This window comes from Ostrea edulis, chromosome 1 (assembly GCF_947568905.1).
Source record: "Ostrea edulis chromosome 1, xbOstEdul1.1, whole genome shotgun sequence".
In the NCBI taxonomy this organism is placed as follows: Eukaryota; Metazoa; Mollusca; class Bivalvia; order Ostreida; family Ostreidae; genus Ostrea; species Ostrea edulis.
The window spans coordinates 21,661,711-21,680,486 of record NC_079164.1 but is presented as its reverse complement, the minus strand read 5'-3'; the positions used below and the strand labels follow the sequence as shown (position 1 = coordinate 21,680,486).

The following is an 18,776-nucleotide window of genomic DNA, read 5'->3' as shown; positions in this document are numbered from 1 at the left end:
CCGTGAATAAGAGTTCATTTTAAATGAAATTAAACGAAATCATCTATATTTACCGCATTCAAGAGTTTTGCTGAAAATATATCCAACTTCACGTTCATATAATTTAATTCTTGTCACAAAATATATTTATAAGTATAAAGTCTAATTTATGAAACAATATATAAATATTGCATGTAGTTGAGAGTAACATTGAAAATTTTCACCCCGAGAAAACCATTGTCAACCGAGGCGTAGCCGAGGTTGACAATGGTTTCTCGAGGGGTGAAAATTTCAATGTTACCCTCAACTACATGCAATATTTGTTTTATTATATTGAATAAATTACGTCTGTTGACATTTGATCAATCACTGTCATGCGATATTTCGTATTTCGATGCGGGTACTCGCGTTTATTACAAACGCTCAAACGACGTCGTCTAGCATTCTACGGCGAACCGTACGCGCATAAATTTGACGCATGTGATATTTTTTTATAATATCACCCGTTGTCAAGTACTGTTACCCGTTGCTAGATACTATCACCCTGGGGCGCGTGTTTTTTTGTTCTCAGAGGGTAACAATATTTTTTTTCAAATGCTTCTCGACCAATCAGGTTCGAGTATTTTACATGAAAGTATAATAATACAGCATACTCATCTGTTAAACAATAACAATGAATACATATGCCACATCGGAATAGGTTTAAATTAATTTTTTTAAAAAACACAAGTTTAACACTAAATAATTTTAATGTTATTTATTACAATTGTTTTGTTTGGACAAAAATAAAGCTGAACAAGAGTTTATACATCAATAAATCCGAAAACGCGATGTATTCATACACGCCTGAAAACAAATAACATAATGCGGGGAAACTATTCAAATTTTTGCAATTGTTAATAAAGTGAATCAAATTGGAATTATAAGAATCAAACACTTCAGTTTGTGAGTAAAATGTCCGAAGTTTACACATCGATAAATTGTTCAAAAAGAATGTTTAATCCTATAATAAAGTAATCCAGCAAGTTGCTCAATTTTCAACTTAAACACTGTCTGTATCAGACTGGAATAGTATGTACATTGTACTTTATAAAGAAATTCAAAATATTAAAGCAACGAGTGTCGATATAAATCCATACTATTCTAATACCATGGTGTTAAAGCGGTGTATTCTTCCATTGCTTGTAATTACACTGAATAGAGTTAGTATACGTGTTAATCGCAGTCTCATTAGCACAGGCTTTGTAATACTGCAGAGCAAAGCGAATGCATGCCTTGTCCATTTGATTCACTTTCAGCTCGTCCATTAACTTTTGACGAAGAGCACTAACTACCGGAAGTGGTGGTGGAGGAAAGAAGCTTGGTTTACCTGTAATAAATCCATACTAACTTTGTTACATCGTAACATCGTAATTTTGTATAGTTCAAGGTTAAACATGATACTCACTGTTTTTAATATCTTCAGATTTTATATCTTCTTCATCGGGAGCATCTATTTCAAAACAAAAAGACCATAAACTACGATGCAGGATTTGTTCTTGATGATTCATGTCAAACGCACATAAAATCGTTCAGATAATGTAAGTTTTAAACTAAAATCAATAATGGATGAGTTGTTTGCATATTTTAAAAGTCGTCTTTAGTTCTTGAGAAGAAACACGAATTCTGTCGAAGATTATGCTAGACGATGGGCTAAATATGAAAAAGAAATTGATACCTTGTCAAAATGGATAAAAGGTATAAAAGGAATATCAAAATCACGTAAGTTCGTACCATCTATCCGTATGTGTTTAGTAAACCAGAAGTGATAAAAGAATTATATAAGTTACATGAGGAAAATGCCTTGGTTCCAGCTGAGAAAGCTTGTAACAACATTGTCTTTGTAAGGTTCATTATTACATCTGTATTTCAATTAAATTAAAGACTGGACTTTTTAACATCATAGAAAATTGCTTCTTCAATACAAATGGAAAAAAGGAAATATGCATATCATGTAATCAGTCATTCAAAAAATTACTTTGTTAAACACCACATTCTACGGATAAGTACTCTAAAGTTGATATCAAAAAGATGCTTTAGTTCCTCATCGACAATGTCTTTGTAGTCTTTGTTGATCAGGTCTGTCAACAGTCTGTAGGGATTCCCATGGGCACGAATTGTGATCCTTTACCACCAGATCTCTTTTTATATTCTTACAAAACCGAATTTATTGTAAAGCTTCTACATGAGAAGAAAAGATATAATGCTGTGGCCTTCAACTCCACATTTAGAAATATCGACGTCGTTTTCTCTATTACCAATAATCGTTTTCATTGCTACGTCGATTAGATATATTCCAGTGAACTCGAAATAAAAGACATCACAGAGTTTTCCACATTTGCTTCATACTTAGATGTTTTATTGAACATAGAACGGCAATCTAACAACTCCGCTTTATGACAAACGAGATGACTTTAGCTTCCCCATATTTGTGTAAGAATCCTCCATTATCACCTGCATATGGTGTTTATGTCTCTCAACTGATTCAATACGCAAGAACTTGTTCTGCATATGGTGATTTTTATAAATCGAGGCATGCTACTGACAAATAAGTTAATGTTACAGGGGTTTCAGCAGTCTCGTTTAAAATCAGTATTTCGCAAATTTTATGGTCGTTATAGCGATCTAAATTAACAATACAACCTATATTTGGTCGAATGCTGTCTGACTTGTTCCATACCAATTGTTAGGCTGTTCTTGTCACACTGATTTTGACTGCGGATTACTCGGTTTATCTGATCAAAACATAGGGCTCGCGGTGGGTGTGGCCGGTCGACAGGGGATATTTACTCCTCCTAGACACCTGATCCCACCTCTGGTATGCCCAGGTCCGTGCTTGACCTACTCTTAAGTTTGCATTCTTTATGGGAGTTATGAAATTGACCACTGTTCGTTATCTCCATCCTACATAATCCAATGTTAAACTTTGAACTCTTTCAAAGGTCTCATTAATAGGCAAACTCAAATGTTAAGGTTTTCACAGACGTGATTGATGTGTATCCTCGTGGCCGAATACACATATACAAAAATGCATAAGAATACTGATATGTTTTTATACTTTAAAGAATTGTCCCAACCTCACTCGGGGATCACGATTTGAACAACATAAATCTAAAGTATTTAAAATGAATAAACTTGCGTATTAAATTCATGAAAGAACAACTGTGGATTTGAGAAATTTTGCAGAATATTCCTATGTTAAACTTTAGACCTCTGTTGTGATCCCACTCCAGTCACACGGCTGATGATTGGAACAAATTTGAATCGACACGAAATGAAGATTTTGCATATTAATTTCCCAAAATGTAACTTGTGAGAAGAAAATTTCAAAGATATCCAACTATTATCATGATTATGGCCCCATCCTGACTCTAAGAATCATGATTTCGACAAAACTGAATTTGCACTACATCCAGATACCGCCATTTGACAAATTGTATCATTGTCGTTTGTAAGACAATATATATTTTTTTTTTAATAACTAAATACATGGTATCCTTATATGATGTTTTAAATCCGTATTGTATGCCGAAAATCATATAATTGTATGCGGAAACTTTCATACACGATCTAGCTTTTCTGGTCACGTGATTCGTGTACAGATTGAACTTAAAACGCTACTTCTTATTTCTATTATCTCCCTCACAAAAATTAAACCTAACGATTGTTTGTGGCAAGTTTGCTTTGAAATTGGTCAATCATTTTGGAGTTAATGTTGTTTATCAGTATTTCATTTGGTTAGAAATTTTACAAACCTCTGCATTCCAAACTAACCGTGGATATGGGGCGTTTTTTAAGTATAAACCCCAGAAATCCACGTAACAAGAAAACTCACAAATAAAGGAAGAAGAAAGGAGGATAGAACAGCAACAAAAAATAATAATAAAATGTAATACAATACTCTGGCATCAAATTTTTATATATATGTGAAATCAAAAGTATACGTACTTTGTGTGAAAAGGAAGATTTTTGATGACTGCCTTTTAATTTACGAAGTTATATTTTCATTTCATTACAGAATTGACAATGTAACAACATTTATATACATTACAGTAATAAAAAATTTTTTTTGCTATTGTCTTCTGAATTGCTTAGATAATGTCCAGTTTTCTAAAACGTTATGTCCCGTGGGGATCCGGGTAAGAATAGATCCTCAGTACCCCCTTGCTTGTCGTAAGAGGCGATTAAATAGGGCGGTCCTTCGGATGAGACCGCAAAAACCGAGGTCCCGTGTCACAGTAGGTGTGGTACGATAGAGATCCCTCCCTGCTCAATGGCCATAAGTGCCGAGCATAGGCCTAAATTTTGCAGCCCTTCACCGGCAGTGGTGAAGTCTCCATATGAATGAAATATTCTTGAGAGGGACGTTAAACAATATTTAATCAATCAATCAATCTAAAACGTTATAGTCCTTTTCAATTCTACATTGTATACAGCTGATAAAGTCAGCTTAAAGCTATTTAACGCAAGAGTTTTGCACTAGTTCGATATATCTTGAGAAGTCGAAAATGACGTAGAGCAAAAAAAGCAAACTGGTATCGGAAGATGCAATTAAATAATGGAAGAGGGGTAGGGTCTAAAGTGGGTGTCAAAACAAAGTCTACACATTTACCTGTCGACGGTCCACCACATGAACACTCTTTCATTTTTCTTTCAAGTACCTGAAATATTTAATTAGCACTGATAAATGTTTTTCGTGACAACGTGTCTTATCATTGACAATAGAATGGAACTTTAAATTTCCATTGCAGTTGCATAAAATGTTTATGTGAATGATCTTGGTTAAATGATATTCTGAAAATCAAGCTTCAATGCAAGTTTTACTATTCTAATTTTACGCTAATTCGTTAAAACGTTTTCCATTTTATACTTACTGATATACGATTCAAAAGGTTCTCAAAGGCTTGCACTAAAAAGAAAACGTGAAGATAATGAACAGTGATCAAAATCATAATTCTCAGAAAGAATACAGAATTAAGAGTAGCTTAGGAGGAGTAAGCATCCCCTGTCGACCGGTCACACCCACCGTGTTTCCTATATCTTGATTAGGTAAACAGGGTAATCCGTAGTCAAAATCAGCAGTCATTCGGTAGAGAATAGATTACCCCGTTTACTCTATTCATATTCGATGATTTATTGTCTTTTTAAATTTTGGCGAATTTTTATTTATCCTTATATTCGTTTCAGTGTAGAATTGTTTTGTTTTAAACATAACAATGTGTTTACGGTATTACCAATGTTCATTGCTGTATTTTTTCATTCTATTCTTTTGTCGTACCTGTCAACTCCGGTGGAATACTTCCTGGATCGCCTTTTGGGCCTTGGGGTCCCATTGGTCCCCTTGAGCCCGGTTTTCCCACATCTCCTTTTCCCCCAGGAAAACCATTAATACCAGGTTCCCCCGATTTTCCCAAACTTCCGGGTTCACCACGTGGTCCAGTTTCTCCTTCGTTGCCTTTCTCCCCACGTGGTCCAGGCTGTCCAGGTTGCCCCTTTTGACCTTGGGGCCCATTGACACCTTTAGGGCCTTGTTCACCAGGTTTCCCTATTTCTCCTTTGTTGCCTTTTGGTCCCTCAGGACCAGGTAATCCAGGAAAGCCATCGGTACCTGTTCTGTTAAGAAGTTTCTAAAAAAAATTCTAGATTTGTAATATTGCAATATATCAAAATTTCCATATACATGTATTTTATCGCTTTTTAAAAAGTGTAATTCATTTGGAAATGAAAATGGAAGAAAAAGATGTGCAGAAGATTATTCTTGCTTCAATGTTTCATTAGTACATTTATTTTTAAATGATAGATTTACTTACTTTTACTTGTAATTGAAGTCCATAGAATTGTTTTGCTGAAATATAAGGTAAAAGAATTCTTTGTAATATTTCAAACAAAGTTCTGGATTAGTATATCAAAATCATTTTCTGAGTTCATTTACATATGATTTTACTATATTGAGATTAACTTTCTGACCTGATATGGACGTAGAAACTCCCGGATCTCCTTTCGGTCCTGGCCTCCCTGGCTCTCCGTTTGCTCCAATGCTTCCTTTTAATCCAGGAGGACCCTCTGGACCAGGTTGTCCCATTTCCCCGGGTATTCCTTTCTCTCCAGGATTCCCTTTTGGAGCATACTCCAATAATGCAGAAGGGCCGGTGACCCCAGGTTTACCTGGAATATATGCACACGTAATGTCATTTCTTAATGTACTTCATCATTAACATCTAAGGAAAGTCACTAATGTCTGTCTTGGATAACTTTCATACTTTTCATTTACCGTTTAGTCCTGGGTCCCCCTTTTCTCCTTTGTCCCCTGGAGGACCAGGGAGACCTCTAGGTCCTTTGGGACCGATTTTTCCAACCGCACCATATTTCCCATTCTCCCCTTTGAGTAATATCGCTGAATGCAAAACAGATATTAAGTCATACATTCATTTCCATTAGAACTACACTAGCAGTAAGAGCGTGTAGATGGTCTAACGTAATATTTCTGTTTTGTACATTGAGACCAACTTTTGAATATTCAACTGTCATTCTTCGCCTTCTAGGTGACACACATTCTTTTAGGTAAGCTGACGGTTACACTAACCTGCAGTAATGGAACATTGTTGTCCATATATGGGAACGTAGTAGGTAAACTTTTTAGTATACCACCCGCATTTTGCCACCCGCCTATTCAGAGAAGAACAAAAGCGAGAGTAATCCATCAATCCGTAACAGTAAATATGTGGTGAGATTCATTTTTTTGATAAAATGTGAAAATTTTGTTGATGAAAGAAAATATTTTTGTGATTTATAGGAAAAAAAACCAGTAAAGAATTTTACTACACTTAATTATGAACCAAAATTCATCTGCATATTATGTTTTAAAGAGCCATCTATTTTAAATATAACTGGAAAATTTATTTTGAACAATATATGACATTGTATTTTAATGTAACTACTTTTTTATTTACTTATATATGTCTCTATACAGTATTTGCACGTAATTTCATGCTGCCCCTTGAGGGTCCTTAATTGGAAAAAAAAAATATGTTCTATATGTCTACTATGTGAAAGTAAAAGTAAATCTGCTATACTATTAAAAAAAATATATATAGTCTTTTTCGCTCTTGATTTCCTGATTTCTGTTGGAGATATGTAGATATACTCACGGATCATATAAATACAGCCTTCTCATCACCACTTTTTCTTCGTAGCAGCAGTGTACCGAACCACATGATGTCATAGATCGTCTGGATCTACTAAAATATGATATTGTGGGAGAAAAACTATAAGAGCATCGTTCATCCGAAATAGATGCACATCTTTATACGTTCGTTCAGTAAACTATAGATACATGTATAAGAAATAAATCCCATCAAATAATCCACAATCAGCTGACCTCAATTATATACGCGTGTACTGCGGTAGCACTGATGGCAAACGGAAACGATAAGCGCCCGCTTTCTTCAATGTAAACCATTTGTCGAGGATGAAGTAAACAAATCAAAGTTGCAGATTCCGCAATATTGCAAGCATGCTTACATAACTGTGCGTTCTGCATAAAAATCATTTGATATTCTATCTGGCAAAATGAGAGAAAAGTGTAATACATGTATACCTTCCTATAGTATTTTTTTTACTGCTTTTTATGATTTTCTTCTGAAACTACTTTACCTGTACCAGTAACCGTTGGAATATCCACTAATCCGTATACATAGGACAGCTAAAACTGTCCAGAAAACGTATAGCTTAGCTTTCGTATCCATTTCGCCATCACTCAGTACAGAGATCGGGTGTGTACCGAACCGTTGCTCCCTCTCAGATCAACGCTGTTTCCCCCTGGAAGTTTATCTTGAAAAAAGTTCAGCTTTTTTTTCCCTTTTCTCTGTTCTCCTTTGCCCTTTGATATTTTCACAATAGATTTCTGTAAAAACAATACTTTCCGTTCTCAGTTGTGGATATTTTCAGCCTAGTAATTGCTAAACAAAAGCCTCCGCGGTAAATTCTCCGCAACCTGACGAATTAATTGAAACATTGTCAAAATCAAGATATTCCTTGGGTGATACACACATTCTTTAGACAGAAGGAACCTCTTATCCACAGACGGTCAATGTTTCTGGCACGTCAGCATGTACTAGTGGGAGGGCAAATGCACGTGTGATACTTATACAAGAATGATACATTTTATTTTTGCCCATTCCTTGAAAAACTATTATACATGTATTATCACGAGTTTAGTCTGCCTTTGATGGCGTAATGCAATTGAAATGTGGTAGGGTCTGAGAAGACACAATCGAGACACTGGTTTTTAGTCCTCCTTTCCTCAAAAACTTTTCCTACTTCAGATTATTATGTATGTCAATCAAACCCTTAAATTGAATCACTTTTTTCACATCAAAGAATTTTCAGAAATATGATATGCACAATTAGTCATGCCCAATTAGCAGAAAGCAGAGACGCTGGGCGGGTTTTGGAGAAATAATTGAGAGAACAGATTGCAATCTCGGGAAAGCCCATTAACTAGTATATGTATATTTATCACTCAAGCTTATGACAGCTGTGTCCAGTGGCGGATTTAAGGGGGGGGGGGGGCAGCTGCGCCCCCCCCACCCTAAAATTTTCAAAGTTAAGGTAAATCTTGGTATCTTGTTTAGTTAAAAAGGTACTAAATGATAAAAGAAGTAATTATTTCTTTAACTCCCGCAGAAATAAATGACAAAATCTTTTGATTTATTACTTTATTAGGAAAACTTAATTTTTTCAAAAAACCCTTAAAATTTGCGTCATCTTACTAATTTCACCTTATAAAAATTGATAGAAAATAGTACAAATGACTTTAATAGGAGACATATTTCAAGCCCTATAAAATCTGTAAAATACAGACCCCCTGCCTCATAAAGTGCCCCCCCCCCCCCCCCCCCCCGTAACCACTATTCCTGGATCCGCCCCTGGTGTCTGTATATGTGTATCAATATTTCATTTTTTATTGACAAACGTTATACATTTCGATTTCTGGGAAATTCAATTGATGCAATATAACCGTCACTTGAATTTCATTTCTTTACACTTAGCGAGGTGTGAGTTTTACAAATTACTTGAAATAGAAGCAGAATTGAAAGATTGTGTAGCAGCCAAACGGTACATTCCTCTACTCGTATGTCCCACTTGGTCCCCCCCCCTTTATTTTAATTCTAAAAAGTGTTTGTTCTCAATATAATTATGCTGTGTTTAACTTATATTCCTCTCTCACAGGCACTCGACATTTTAGATATCTTTAATGAAAAATTGTCTTCCCATTCAAACAAACTATTCACAAAGTATATCACGCCACCATCTTGTTTTCTATTTTGACCTGCTGATAGTATCGCTTGCAATTTTCGATATAATATGGTCATTAGACCCCTACCGTTTAGAAGCAACTCTGTCAGATTCAGATTCTTTATTTCCTTATGCTATACAGCTCATCGGTTATAAATACAAAATATTTACAAATAAGACAGTAGAGGGTGGGTAGGCATACAGATACAATTTTAAGGATATAAAATCAATGCATTTCAACATACATATAACAATACACGTGAATGATATGTCGTAGCAAGTACAGAATTCATAAATTACATGAAGATCGTAACTTTGTTGTCTATCAAGGTCTTACTTCTTACCTCTTGCATCATCATGGTGAACCGGAAATAAAGTCCATTTATCGGCTATAATCAACCGTCAAACATCGTCTACTGCTTCCCAAATGCGAAATATTGGTGATGGGGGAACGGAAGTTGACATAATTATACAAATGAGAATTCCTTGACGCTTGCGCGGGGGGAACGGGGGTGGGGTGGGTGGGTGTGGCACTGAATGCAGGGTAGTGTGCAGCCCTTCAAACAATAGAATTCGGGAAAATTGTGTGCATAGTTTTGAGACAGGCTGGGACGTAAGTAAATCTGTCGCAATGCCATTAAAAGAGCATTGAAAATGTTCATGACTCCCTCCCCCTTTGCTTCGACTTCAACCCACTAAGTTTTGTCACCCATTGTGACAACACTGGAAAATTACAGACATTTGGCTGTATAAATGTCACTCTAGACGTTTGAGAGTATGCCCACGTGTACACAGGTGTGGATGTTAATTCGATTATTGTGGGTGTTAATTCAATTATTGTGGGTGTTAATTCAATTATTGTGAGTTTTTCTTATCAGTTTAACATTTTTTTCCAACTAATTTCAAAACAACGAATGCATGAATAACTAAAGTTATCATGTTTAACGTTGAAAAAAAAATAGTATTATACCAATAGAATAGTGTTCAAGATCCATTACCTTGCTATCTAATATATTTACTGTTAATTATTTAACTTACTATTTCTAATTTTATCGACCAATTAAAAAAAGGGCTATCCCGATTTTATCAACTTCCGTCCCCCCTTCACCGATATTTTGCAATTGAGAAGCAGTAGACGATGTTTGACGGTTGATTATAGCCGATAAATGGATTTTATTTCCAGTTCACCATGACGATGCGAGAGGTAAAACCTTGACATAGTTGCTTCTAAACGGTAGGGGTCTAATTATCATATTATGTCGAACTTTCCGCCGAAAATTGCAAGCGATGCAACCAACCAAGATGGCGGCGTGATATACCTTGTAAATAGTTTGTTTATAGGAAGACGATTTTTTAAATTATAGATAGTGACTGTGTCCTCTCCCTCTCTTTCTGTAATTTGAAAAGTTCAATGTTGTTTCTTATTGTCAACATATTCATCTTATGTTGTGTTTCACAGACGTTCGTTGAATGCGTCTATTATACCGAACTTCTCAGTCAATAAAACAATAAGAATAAGTATTGTATCGATTTCTTTAATTGTAAAACACGCGAGAGCATTTGAGGATGGAAGAGTTTGTGTTGCGGTGTTTATTATTGCGGGCACTCATCCTTCTTTACTACATTCCTTGTAATACTGTAGAGCGTAGCTAACACATTCGCTGCCCTCCCTACTGGTTAAATCGTTCAGAAGCTTCTGACTAATGTCGCCCACCGGAAGTGGCGGCGGAGGAAAAATAGTCCTGTTCGCTGTAATAGTATGAGGAAACATTTTCAAAAATTCACAATTCTCAGAAGTTCTAGTTCAGTTTTTAAAATAAATCATCAATAATTTCCAAAATATATATCTTACGATGTTTAAAATCTGTCGGTTTATCTCCGGGAGAGACTACGAAACAGTATACAGTGTTAACTATGGTGAATAGCATCGGTGACGTGAAAAGAATAATGAAATGCAGAAAATTTTCAAAATGTTATTGATTTACTTTACCTGTAGTTGGACCTCCACATGAACATCCCTGTACGATTCTTTCCAATTTCTAATTATAGAGGAATTGTATATACAGTATACATGTACATTTCAAAATGTTGTTTTTCTTGGTACACCATATATAATTTAAAAATCCGTCCAGGATCACACAATAAATACATTATTAAAATTTACAATAAATTTCAATTATGAATACAACAATTCGATCATTTCAGTCGTGTAAAATAAAATCAGCCGTCGTTAATTTTTTTTTCAATCGCAGTTGTATTTATGTAGCGTACTTACTTTGATTCGAGTCAAAATTTCATCGAAAGCTTCAGCTAAAAATCAAAGAAAATAAAGAATAACACCTTGTATGTCCCAAAACAAGTAACAGATTTGACATTTGAAGGTTGTAATTTCATAGACATTAAATAGACAAACGTGGACACCTATATCACGACATTTAAACACCTAGACAACCCCGCTTAATCTTTCCTATAATCAATCGCTCTTACCACCTCATATTCCCTAGGTTATCCTTGTCTGATGGATTTATATATATATATATATATATATATATATATATATATACATGTATATATAGTTGGTATCATCTTCTTTTCATATAAATTTACCCTACATAAGGTACGTTTAGGAAATTTCCTAATTCTACTTCTTGTCTGTCAGCTGAAGGATTGCTTCTATACCTGTCACTGCTGAAGAAACACTGTTTCCTAGTTGCCCTTTAGGACCTTGGGGTCCTACCGGTCCAGCGGGTCCTGGCTCACCCGGCTCTCCCTTCCAACCTGGAATTGTGGAATCTTTTCCTGGTATCCCATCATTCCCTTGCTCACCCTTCACTCCTTGAATCCCAGGATCTCCCTTCTGACCTTGTATTCCAAGGTCACCACTCACACCTTTTTGACCCAAGTTTCCCTTCTGACCTTTATCTCCCTTCGGTCCCCGGGGTCCCGGTACAGAAACGCCCCCGCCGATGTTTTTCTCAATGAGTTCCTATAATATTTGGTAGTGGTTCTACTATTTCAAAACGCTATACATGTAATATCAACTCCATGTTCTCTTTCGCATTTTTTTCAAATACTGCAATGCGTGTATTTACTTACATTCACTTGGCTCTTAAGATTCTTAAAGTCTGTTTCTGAAATAATAAAAACCACATTCCAATAAAACCAACGATATAATCATGTCAATTGCCACTTCAATCCTGACTTGGGAATTATACCACTTATAGACGAGGAATATCCGGGTTCTCCGTCAATCCCATCACGCCCTGCGTTTCCCTTTTGACCTTTATTCCCAGGTTGTCCAGGAAGTCCTGGTTCTCCGTGGTCCCCTTTCGGCCCCATAATGATTTTGTGTATGTAAAATCCGGGCATCCCGGGTTCACCTATGATTATAGAGGCGGTTTGTTGGTTTATGTTTGTATGTACATGTTGAATCTGAATACAATTCCTTGTGTTATTTACCCCTCAGTCCTTGGGCTCCCTTGACTCCTGGCGGACCTGGTGCACCTCCTCTCCAGCCTTACAAAGACGAGAAAAGACTAACAAGTAAACACCACTCTTCTTCACTATCATTTACATATACACAGTCTATTTCGATAATGATTTACAGTGGTGGATCTAGAGGGGTGTAATGGGGATTGCAGCCCCCTTTGGTTGATCATTTCTAACAAAATAGGTCAGTTTTTGCCATTTTGGGGTCCTCGCCAGCTTTCTTGGGCGGAAAAGGTACAAACTTGGGTCGCACCTCCCTTGAAAAATGTTCTGCATCCGTCCCTGATTTAAATATATTCCAAATACAATGTATATCTTATTAAAATGAAATAAGATTAAAGACTTAAGGTAATTCCCCATACCACGTCAAATAACGTTAGAAACGTTATTCACGAGTCACGAACGTTATAACACATTCAACGAACCCGATGGCATTTTGGTGAATTTTGTAGACCGTATTATGACTGATTGTTTGAAAGCAAATAACAAAAATTTAGAATTAAAAAACAACATACATTGTACGAATTGCAATAATACAAACAAGCCGGTTTTATACAAGACAACGCTCGGGAGAGAAAATGCTTATAGTTATATACATCGCGAAGTCGTAAATTCTCCATACACATTGCGTTGTCACACACAGTCGTTTAGTAATTCCCGTGAGATTTCTGCATATATTACAGATTATGATGTTAAATCGTGTTGCCAATTTTCATTGTATCTATTGTAGGCCATTTCTTTTGTGTGATTTCTGATAGTTAATGACGGGTAGAAATATCGAATCTCCTATTCAACAAAATGCAAATTTTTGTGTGCTACATGTACTGACAGTCTTATATTTTTATTATGTTTTCCTTATAATTTATTTAAACCTGAAAGAATACGATCGATGTCGTCAAGATCTAAATAGAATATATGCATAATCTAAAGCTATACTGACATTGTAACCCCCCCCCCCCTTCCCCTCGCAATTCTTTAAATATTTATTTACACGACAAAAATCGCTTTTGGGGCCCTCCGAATCCATAATAAATGTGCATATACATGAACATGTATGTGCATATCTCTGTTGTGTCTAATGATTTCAGGGTGTTCAATTTAGATCAGACGCTGACAGATTTATCACATATGTGTAGGACCTATTTCTATGTCTAGGTGTCGTACGTTTGTGCTCTTGTACATACAGTATAGATCATGGGTGTTGTAATGTAATTTTCTTTTTCTGGCCGGACATGACCTTTACTGATGTTTTGATTAAAACGTCTCGGAATGTACGCGATAGTTTCATGTCGTTAAGACTCGCATCGCATGGCTGTGTCGTATTGTTATAAACTACCAGAAAATAAAAATTATTAAAATATTCGAATTTCCCAAAATTTGTAACTTGAGCATAGGTTAGCATTCTCTGAATGAGCGTTAAAATGTACAACTCATTCTGATCTACATAACTTTGTTCCAACTAGATCTGGCGACATAATTTTATTTTTTCATCTATTGTGACGTCATGTCAGTGTTCATGTGACGTAGGCTATGGATTTAGTAAGTTCCATAGTAAAGTTAGGATTTCTCTAACTTCAATCCCGATCCCTAAAGCTTACGGCAATCAATGAAAATGGTTTTTAGCTAATTGAAGCTTTAATGTTTTAAACTGTTTTTCAAAATCCACCCTGTAATATTTCTTGAAATGGTAATATAATAATGTAAATGATGAATGAAACATGTTTGCAGAGATAGGAATTTTAGACACCATTTTCCAATATGCGTTTTTTCAAGGTTTTTAACCTAGAGGGGTCATTGGGCTCTCAAATTATCCGATACCCTATCTACTTCTTATATCAAATGATTGCTGGAGTGTAAAGGTAAAACATATTGAAATGTTTAAAAAATCTTAAGGTTTTTGAAAACACAATTTTCCAGATATGGTACATTAGGCTATGATTAGTCAAAATTTGACCACTATACGTGCATTTTCATCACCTTGAAACCAAGAGCATGGTTCAGTAGATGAAAAATTATTGAAAACAGTCAAATGCAATACATTTTCTTCAATTCATATGAAAGAAACATATTTCTATCGTTTAAATAAAGACAGTGCCTTAAAATGTATGTATATTAACACTGCTTATTTTAAAGTGATGTGTTCTATTTTTAGAAGTGGCTGTACTCTGGGAAAGGCCGCTAAACATATTTTTCTTCGGGAATTTGGTCAATATACATCCTCGACAAAATACATGCAAATGCTGATAGAAATCTGTAGGTTTTTCAATATTAAGATGTGGTATGGGGAATTACCTTCACTGAAAATAATTTTTTTTTTTTTTTTTTTTTTTGAAAATTTATATAAATTACTTCAGACTATCAATTTGTATAGAGATTTGTCTTATTTACCTCGTTGATATCAAAGACGTGCCCGTAAAATGAGATCACTCATTAACAAATAAAAAATATATATCCTGTTTGGTTTTTCTTCATGTTTTATACATCGTAGAAAAATGTTTTGCTGGTTTATAAAGAATCTGATCCAGAAATGATAAAATATGGCCATGCAATAACATTCTTGGTGTAAATTACCGAAAAAATATATTTTCCTAGTGGATAATATAATCATAATGTATATCGACTATTACAAAATCATCGTTATAATGAAGATTAAAAATATTGTGGCCAACATGCATGTACTTGTATTATAGATATTTTGATACTGTCCCGCGGCGGTATTGTAGATGTACTATACAGACCTGAAGGGACCGCACATCGTCCTAACAAACGGCTGTGAAAACTGGTTATCCATTCCCTTGTTTCCCATTCACAGTCTACACTATTGTCAAAAGAAATACATTATCCGAAATAAAGTTTCAAGATGTACACGAATATATACACATGGATGGAAGGTGAAGATAACGAACAGTGATCAATCTCACAACTCCTTTAAGCAATACAAAATAGAGAGTTGGGCAAACACGGACACCTGGATATACCAGAGGTGGGATCAGGTGTCTAGGAGGAGTACGCATCCCCTGTCGACTGGTCACACTCGCCGTGATATATTTACGCTTTCTAATTTGAAATCAAATCGCACAGTACTGTGCATATAATTGTAGGATGATAGAGAGGAAACGTATACTAGGAAAACATGTTTTATGACTAGATCTTGATTCAGAAATATTAGCACACATATTTAATTTATTACTAGATCTTGATTCAGAAATATTAGCACACATATTTATTATTAGATCTTGATTCAGAAATATTAGCACACATATTTAATTTATTACTAGATCTTGATTCAGAAATATTAGCACACATATTTAATTTATTACTAGATCTTGATTCAGAAATATTAGCACACATATTTAATTTATTACTAGATCTTGATTCAGAAATATTAGCACACATATTTAATTTATTACTAGATCTTGATTCAGAAATATTAGCACACATATTTAATTTATTACTAGATTTTGATCCAGAAATATTAGCACACATATTCATAACTAGATTTGGATTTAGAAATATTAGCACACATATTTATTATTAGATCTTGATCCAGAAATATTAGCACACATATTTATTACTAGATTGGGATTCAGAAATATTAGCACACATATCTATTACTAGATTCGGATTCAGAGCTTCCGATTGACTGATGCACTTGGTCATACACGCAATGAGCTAATTACTCTTTTACCTTTCGGATTCAGTGGCCAGTTAAAAAAAAACTCTATAAAATCTGTCGTGAGATAAGATCCACTCATAGCTGTTTCACAAAACTGTCATATCTTATGATAATCATAAGATTGTTGTAATTTTTAAGGCGTCTAGAAATGTGTCTTTTAAAATTAGTCAATTCTTAAAATGACGATGGCCTTTGTTTTGATTAGGAATAGGCAGTTCATACAGAGGGAACATATTCATGGACAGAAACATATGGAGGATATAGACATCATTTACAAGTTTGGTTTACTGCCACATGTGATGTTTGAACTGTTGTGATTAACCCATTATTCGTTTAGAACATCCCATAAATCGACACCATTCATTTATTGTTTGTAGACACAAAAGTATGGCAAGCCCTTTTACTATTTATTCGTAAAATAAGACATTGGTTGTAGAGATATCTCTGTACGGTAAGTTATATAGGGAGATATCTCTGTACGGTAAGTTATATAGGGAGATATCTCTGTACGGGAAGTTATATAGGGAGATATCTCTGTACGGGAAGTTATATAGGGAGATATCTCTGTACGGGAAGTTATATAGGGAGATATATCTGTACGGTAAGTTATATAGGGAGATATCTCTGTACGGTAAGTTATATAGGGAGATATCTCTGTACGGTAAGTTATATAGGGAGATATCTCTGTACAGTAAGTTATATAGGGAGATATCTCTGTAACCAAAAGAGACATCCCTTTAAATAAATGAGATATCTCTTTAACTATATGATAAAATATATTGGATAGAGATATCTCTTTCTCTTTGAGAGATATCTCTTTTTCATAGATTAAAGAGATATCTCTTATACTTTGAGAGATATCTCTTGGAATTTTTAGAGAGATATCTCTTTAATTGAAGGAGATATTTCTCGGAGTAAAAGAGATATCTCTTTATAAAACTGAAAGAGATATCTATCAAAGTGAAAGAGATATCTCGCTAATTGAAAGAGATATCTCTTAAAGTATAAGATACATATCTCTAAGTGAAAGGGATATCTCTAAAAGTAAAAGAGATATATCTGTAAGTGTAAGAGATATCTCTCTAAGTGAAAGAGATATCTCTTTTTGGAGATATATCTCTTTAAATTAACAGATATCTCTCATTTCAAAGAGTTGTATCTTTAAAATAAGATTTAAAGAGATATCTTCTCTCTTTTTTCGAATAAATAGTAAAAGGGCTTGCCATACAAAAGCAGTGATGAATCAGATACAAACTCTCAGAATTTTAACATAGACGTTTATGTAAGAAATAAATATCGTTTTTGAAAATCCTTATGTACTTTCAAAACTGCAGTTTATTTCTTATATGAATTTACATTCTACTTTCATTTTTGTCGGAATTCCCAGTCGTTAAGATAGACGAACTATAATATTTATCTGTGTTCATCCTCGCATTGTTTACAACTGTAACGCATCACAACTTGTAGAGATGTAGAAGACAAAAACATTAGAAATGTAAGTAAACAGAAATATCATTCAATACTTCTATATCGATTCATTCTTTATACTGCAACAGGTTAAAGCAACTGGCTTATCAATGTGAATTGTTAACATTTATAGAAAGACAGAAAAAGAAAGTATCCAATTACTACTAAATGAGTATTAAATCGCCAGCTTCGACAGACCAAGAGAGACAACTCTTCTACATATTAGAACTGAATAGAATAACAGGTTTACAAAATTATAGGCTCTTTGACACAAAAATTCAGCGTCAACGTAACTGACCGTGACAGGAAGCTGTGAATTTGATGTCGATATGATTTAGAGCGTGATACTTTTAGCATTACATGATTTTATTCTTCCTCCGTATCTATTTAATCTAGTATTCTGTTATTTCAAACTTCAATCATTCATAGCATAATTGTGTGTACATGTCTCTATTTCACCGAATAGCACAAAATTTATTCAAAATTACAGCAAAATGCAGGAAATATACGACATCTTGAAAATTTTCAATTACTCCAAGTTAGGTGAGCAATAAGTAAGATTATCAGAGGATATTTATTCGTTTACTTATTTATTTTTACAAAAGGATGTAACAAAAGCCCAAACGTCAATACAAGACACGTGGCTTACATGTTTGATGAACTAACAACCAGTACATGACGCATTATTATAGCTCCTTCAATTTTTACATTTTTCATATTTCTGATTAAAGCATCAACAGTTAATTAAATACACATATCTAAAAAAAAATTTTTTTTATAACAGTTGAAAAAATGTATATATATACATAAATCAAACTAATCATCGTGC

General features: G+C 34.6%; 2 protein-coding genes across 2 annotated transcripts in view; one reads left to right on the top strand and one right to left on the bottom strand.

The window, feature by feature from the left end:
* Positions 1-721: 721 nt before the first annotated feature.
* Positions 722-18,776, bottom strand: part of LOC125663843 (uncharacterized) — an 18,708-nt gene continuing 653 nt past the window's right edge. Inside the window, exons 2-21 of the mRNA XM_048896246.2 lie at positions 15,543-15,622; positions 12,775-12,831; positions 12,531-12,695; positions 12,412-12,446; positions 11,995-12,301; positions 11,591-11,625; positions 11,306-11,354; positions 11,168-11,203; positions 10,925-11,064; positions 7,672-7,814; positions 7,167-7,256; positions 6,602-6,684; positions 6,290-6,412; positions 5,986-6,183; positions 5,829-5,863; positions 5,297-5,645; positions 4,893-4,927; positions 4,631-4,679; positions 1,427-1,471; positions 722-1,348 (exon numbers count right to left, since the gene is read on the bottom strand). Of these exons, the coding sequence (XP_048752203.2) occupies positions 1,137-1,348; positions 1,427-1,471; positions 4,631-4,679; positions 4,893-4,927; positions 5,297-5,645; positions 5,829-5,863; positions 5,986-6,183; positions 6,290-6,412; positions 6,602-6,684; positions 7,167-7,256; positions 7,672-7,814; positions 10,925-11,064; positions 11,168-11,203; positions 11,306-11,354; positions 11,591-11,625; positions 11,995-12,301; positions 12,412-12,446; positions 12,531-12,695; positions 12,775-12,831; positions 15,543-15,622 (2,266 nt within the window). The 3' untranslated portion in view covers positions 722-1,136. The remainder of the gene's footprint in view (positions 1,349-1,426; positions 1,472-4,630; positions 4,680-4,892; positions 4,928-5,296; positions 5,646-5,828; positions 5,864-5,985; positions 6,184-6,289; positions 6,413-6,601; positions 6,685-7,166; positions 7,257-7,671; positions 7,815-10,924; positions 11,065-11,167; positions 11,204-11,305; positions 11,355-11,590; positions 11,626-11,994; positions 12,302-12,411; positions 12,447-12,530; positions 12,696-12,774; positions 12,832-15,542; positions 15,623-18,776) is intronic.
* The window catches only part of LOC125663679 (G protein-activated inward rectifier potassium channel 4-like), a 14,380-nt gene continuing 13,424 nt past the window's right edge, over positions 17,821-18,776 (top strand). The window contains exon 1 of the mRNA XM_048896003.2: positions 17,821-17,975. The gene's annotated coding sequence lies outside the window, so the exon portion shown is untranslated. The remainder of the gene's footprint in view (positions 17,976-18,776) is intronic.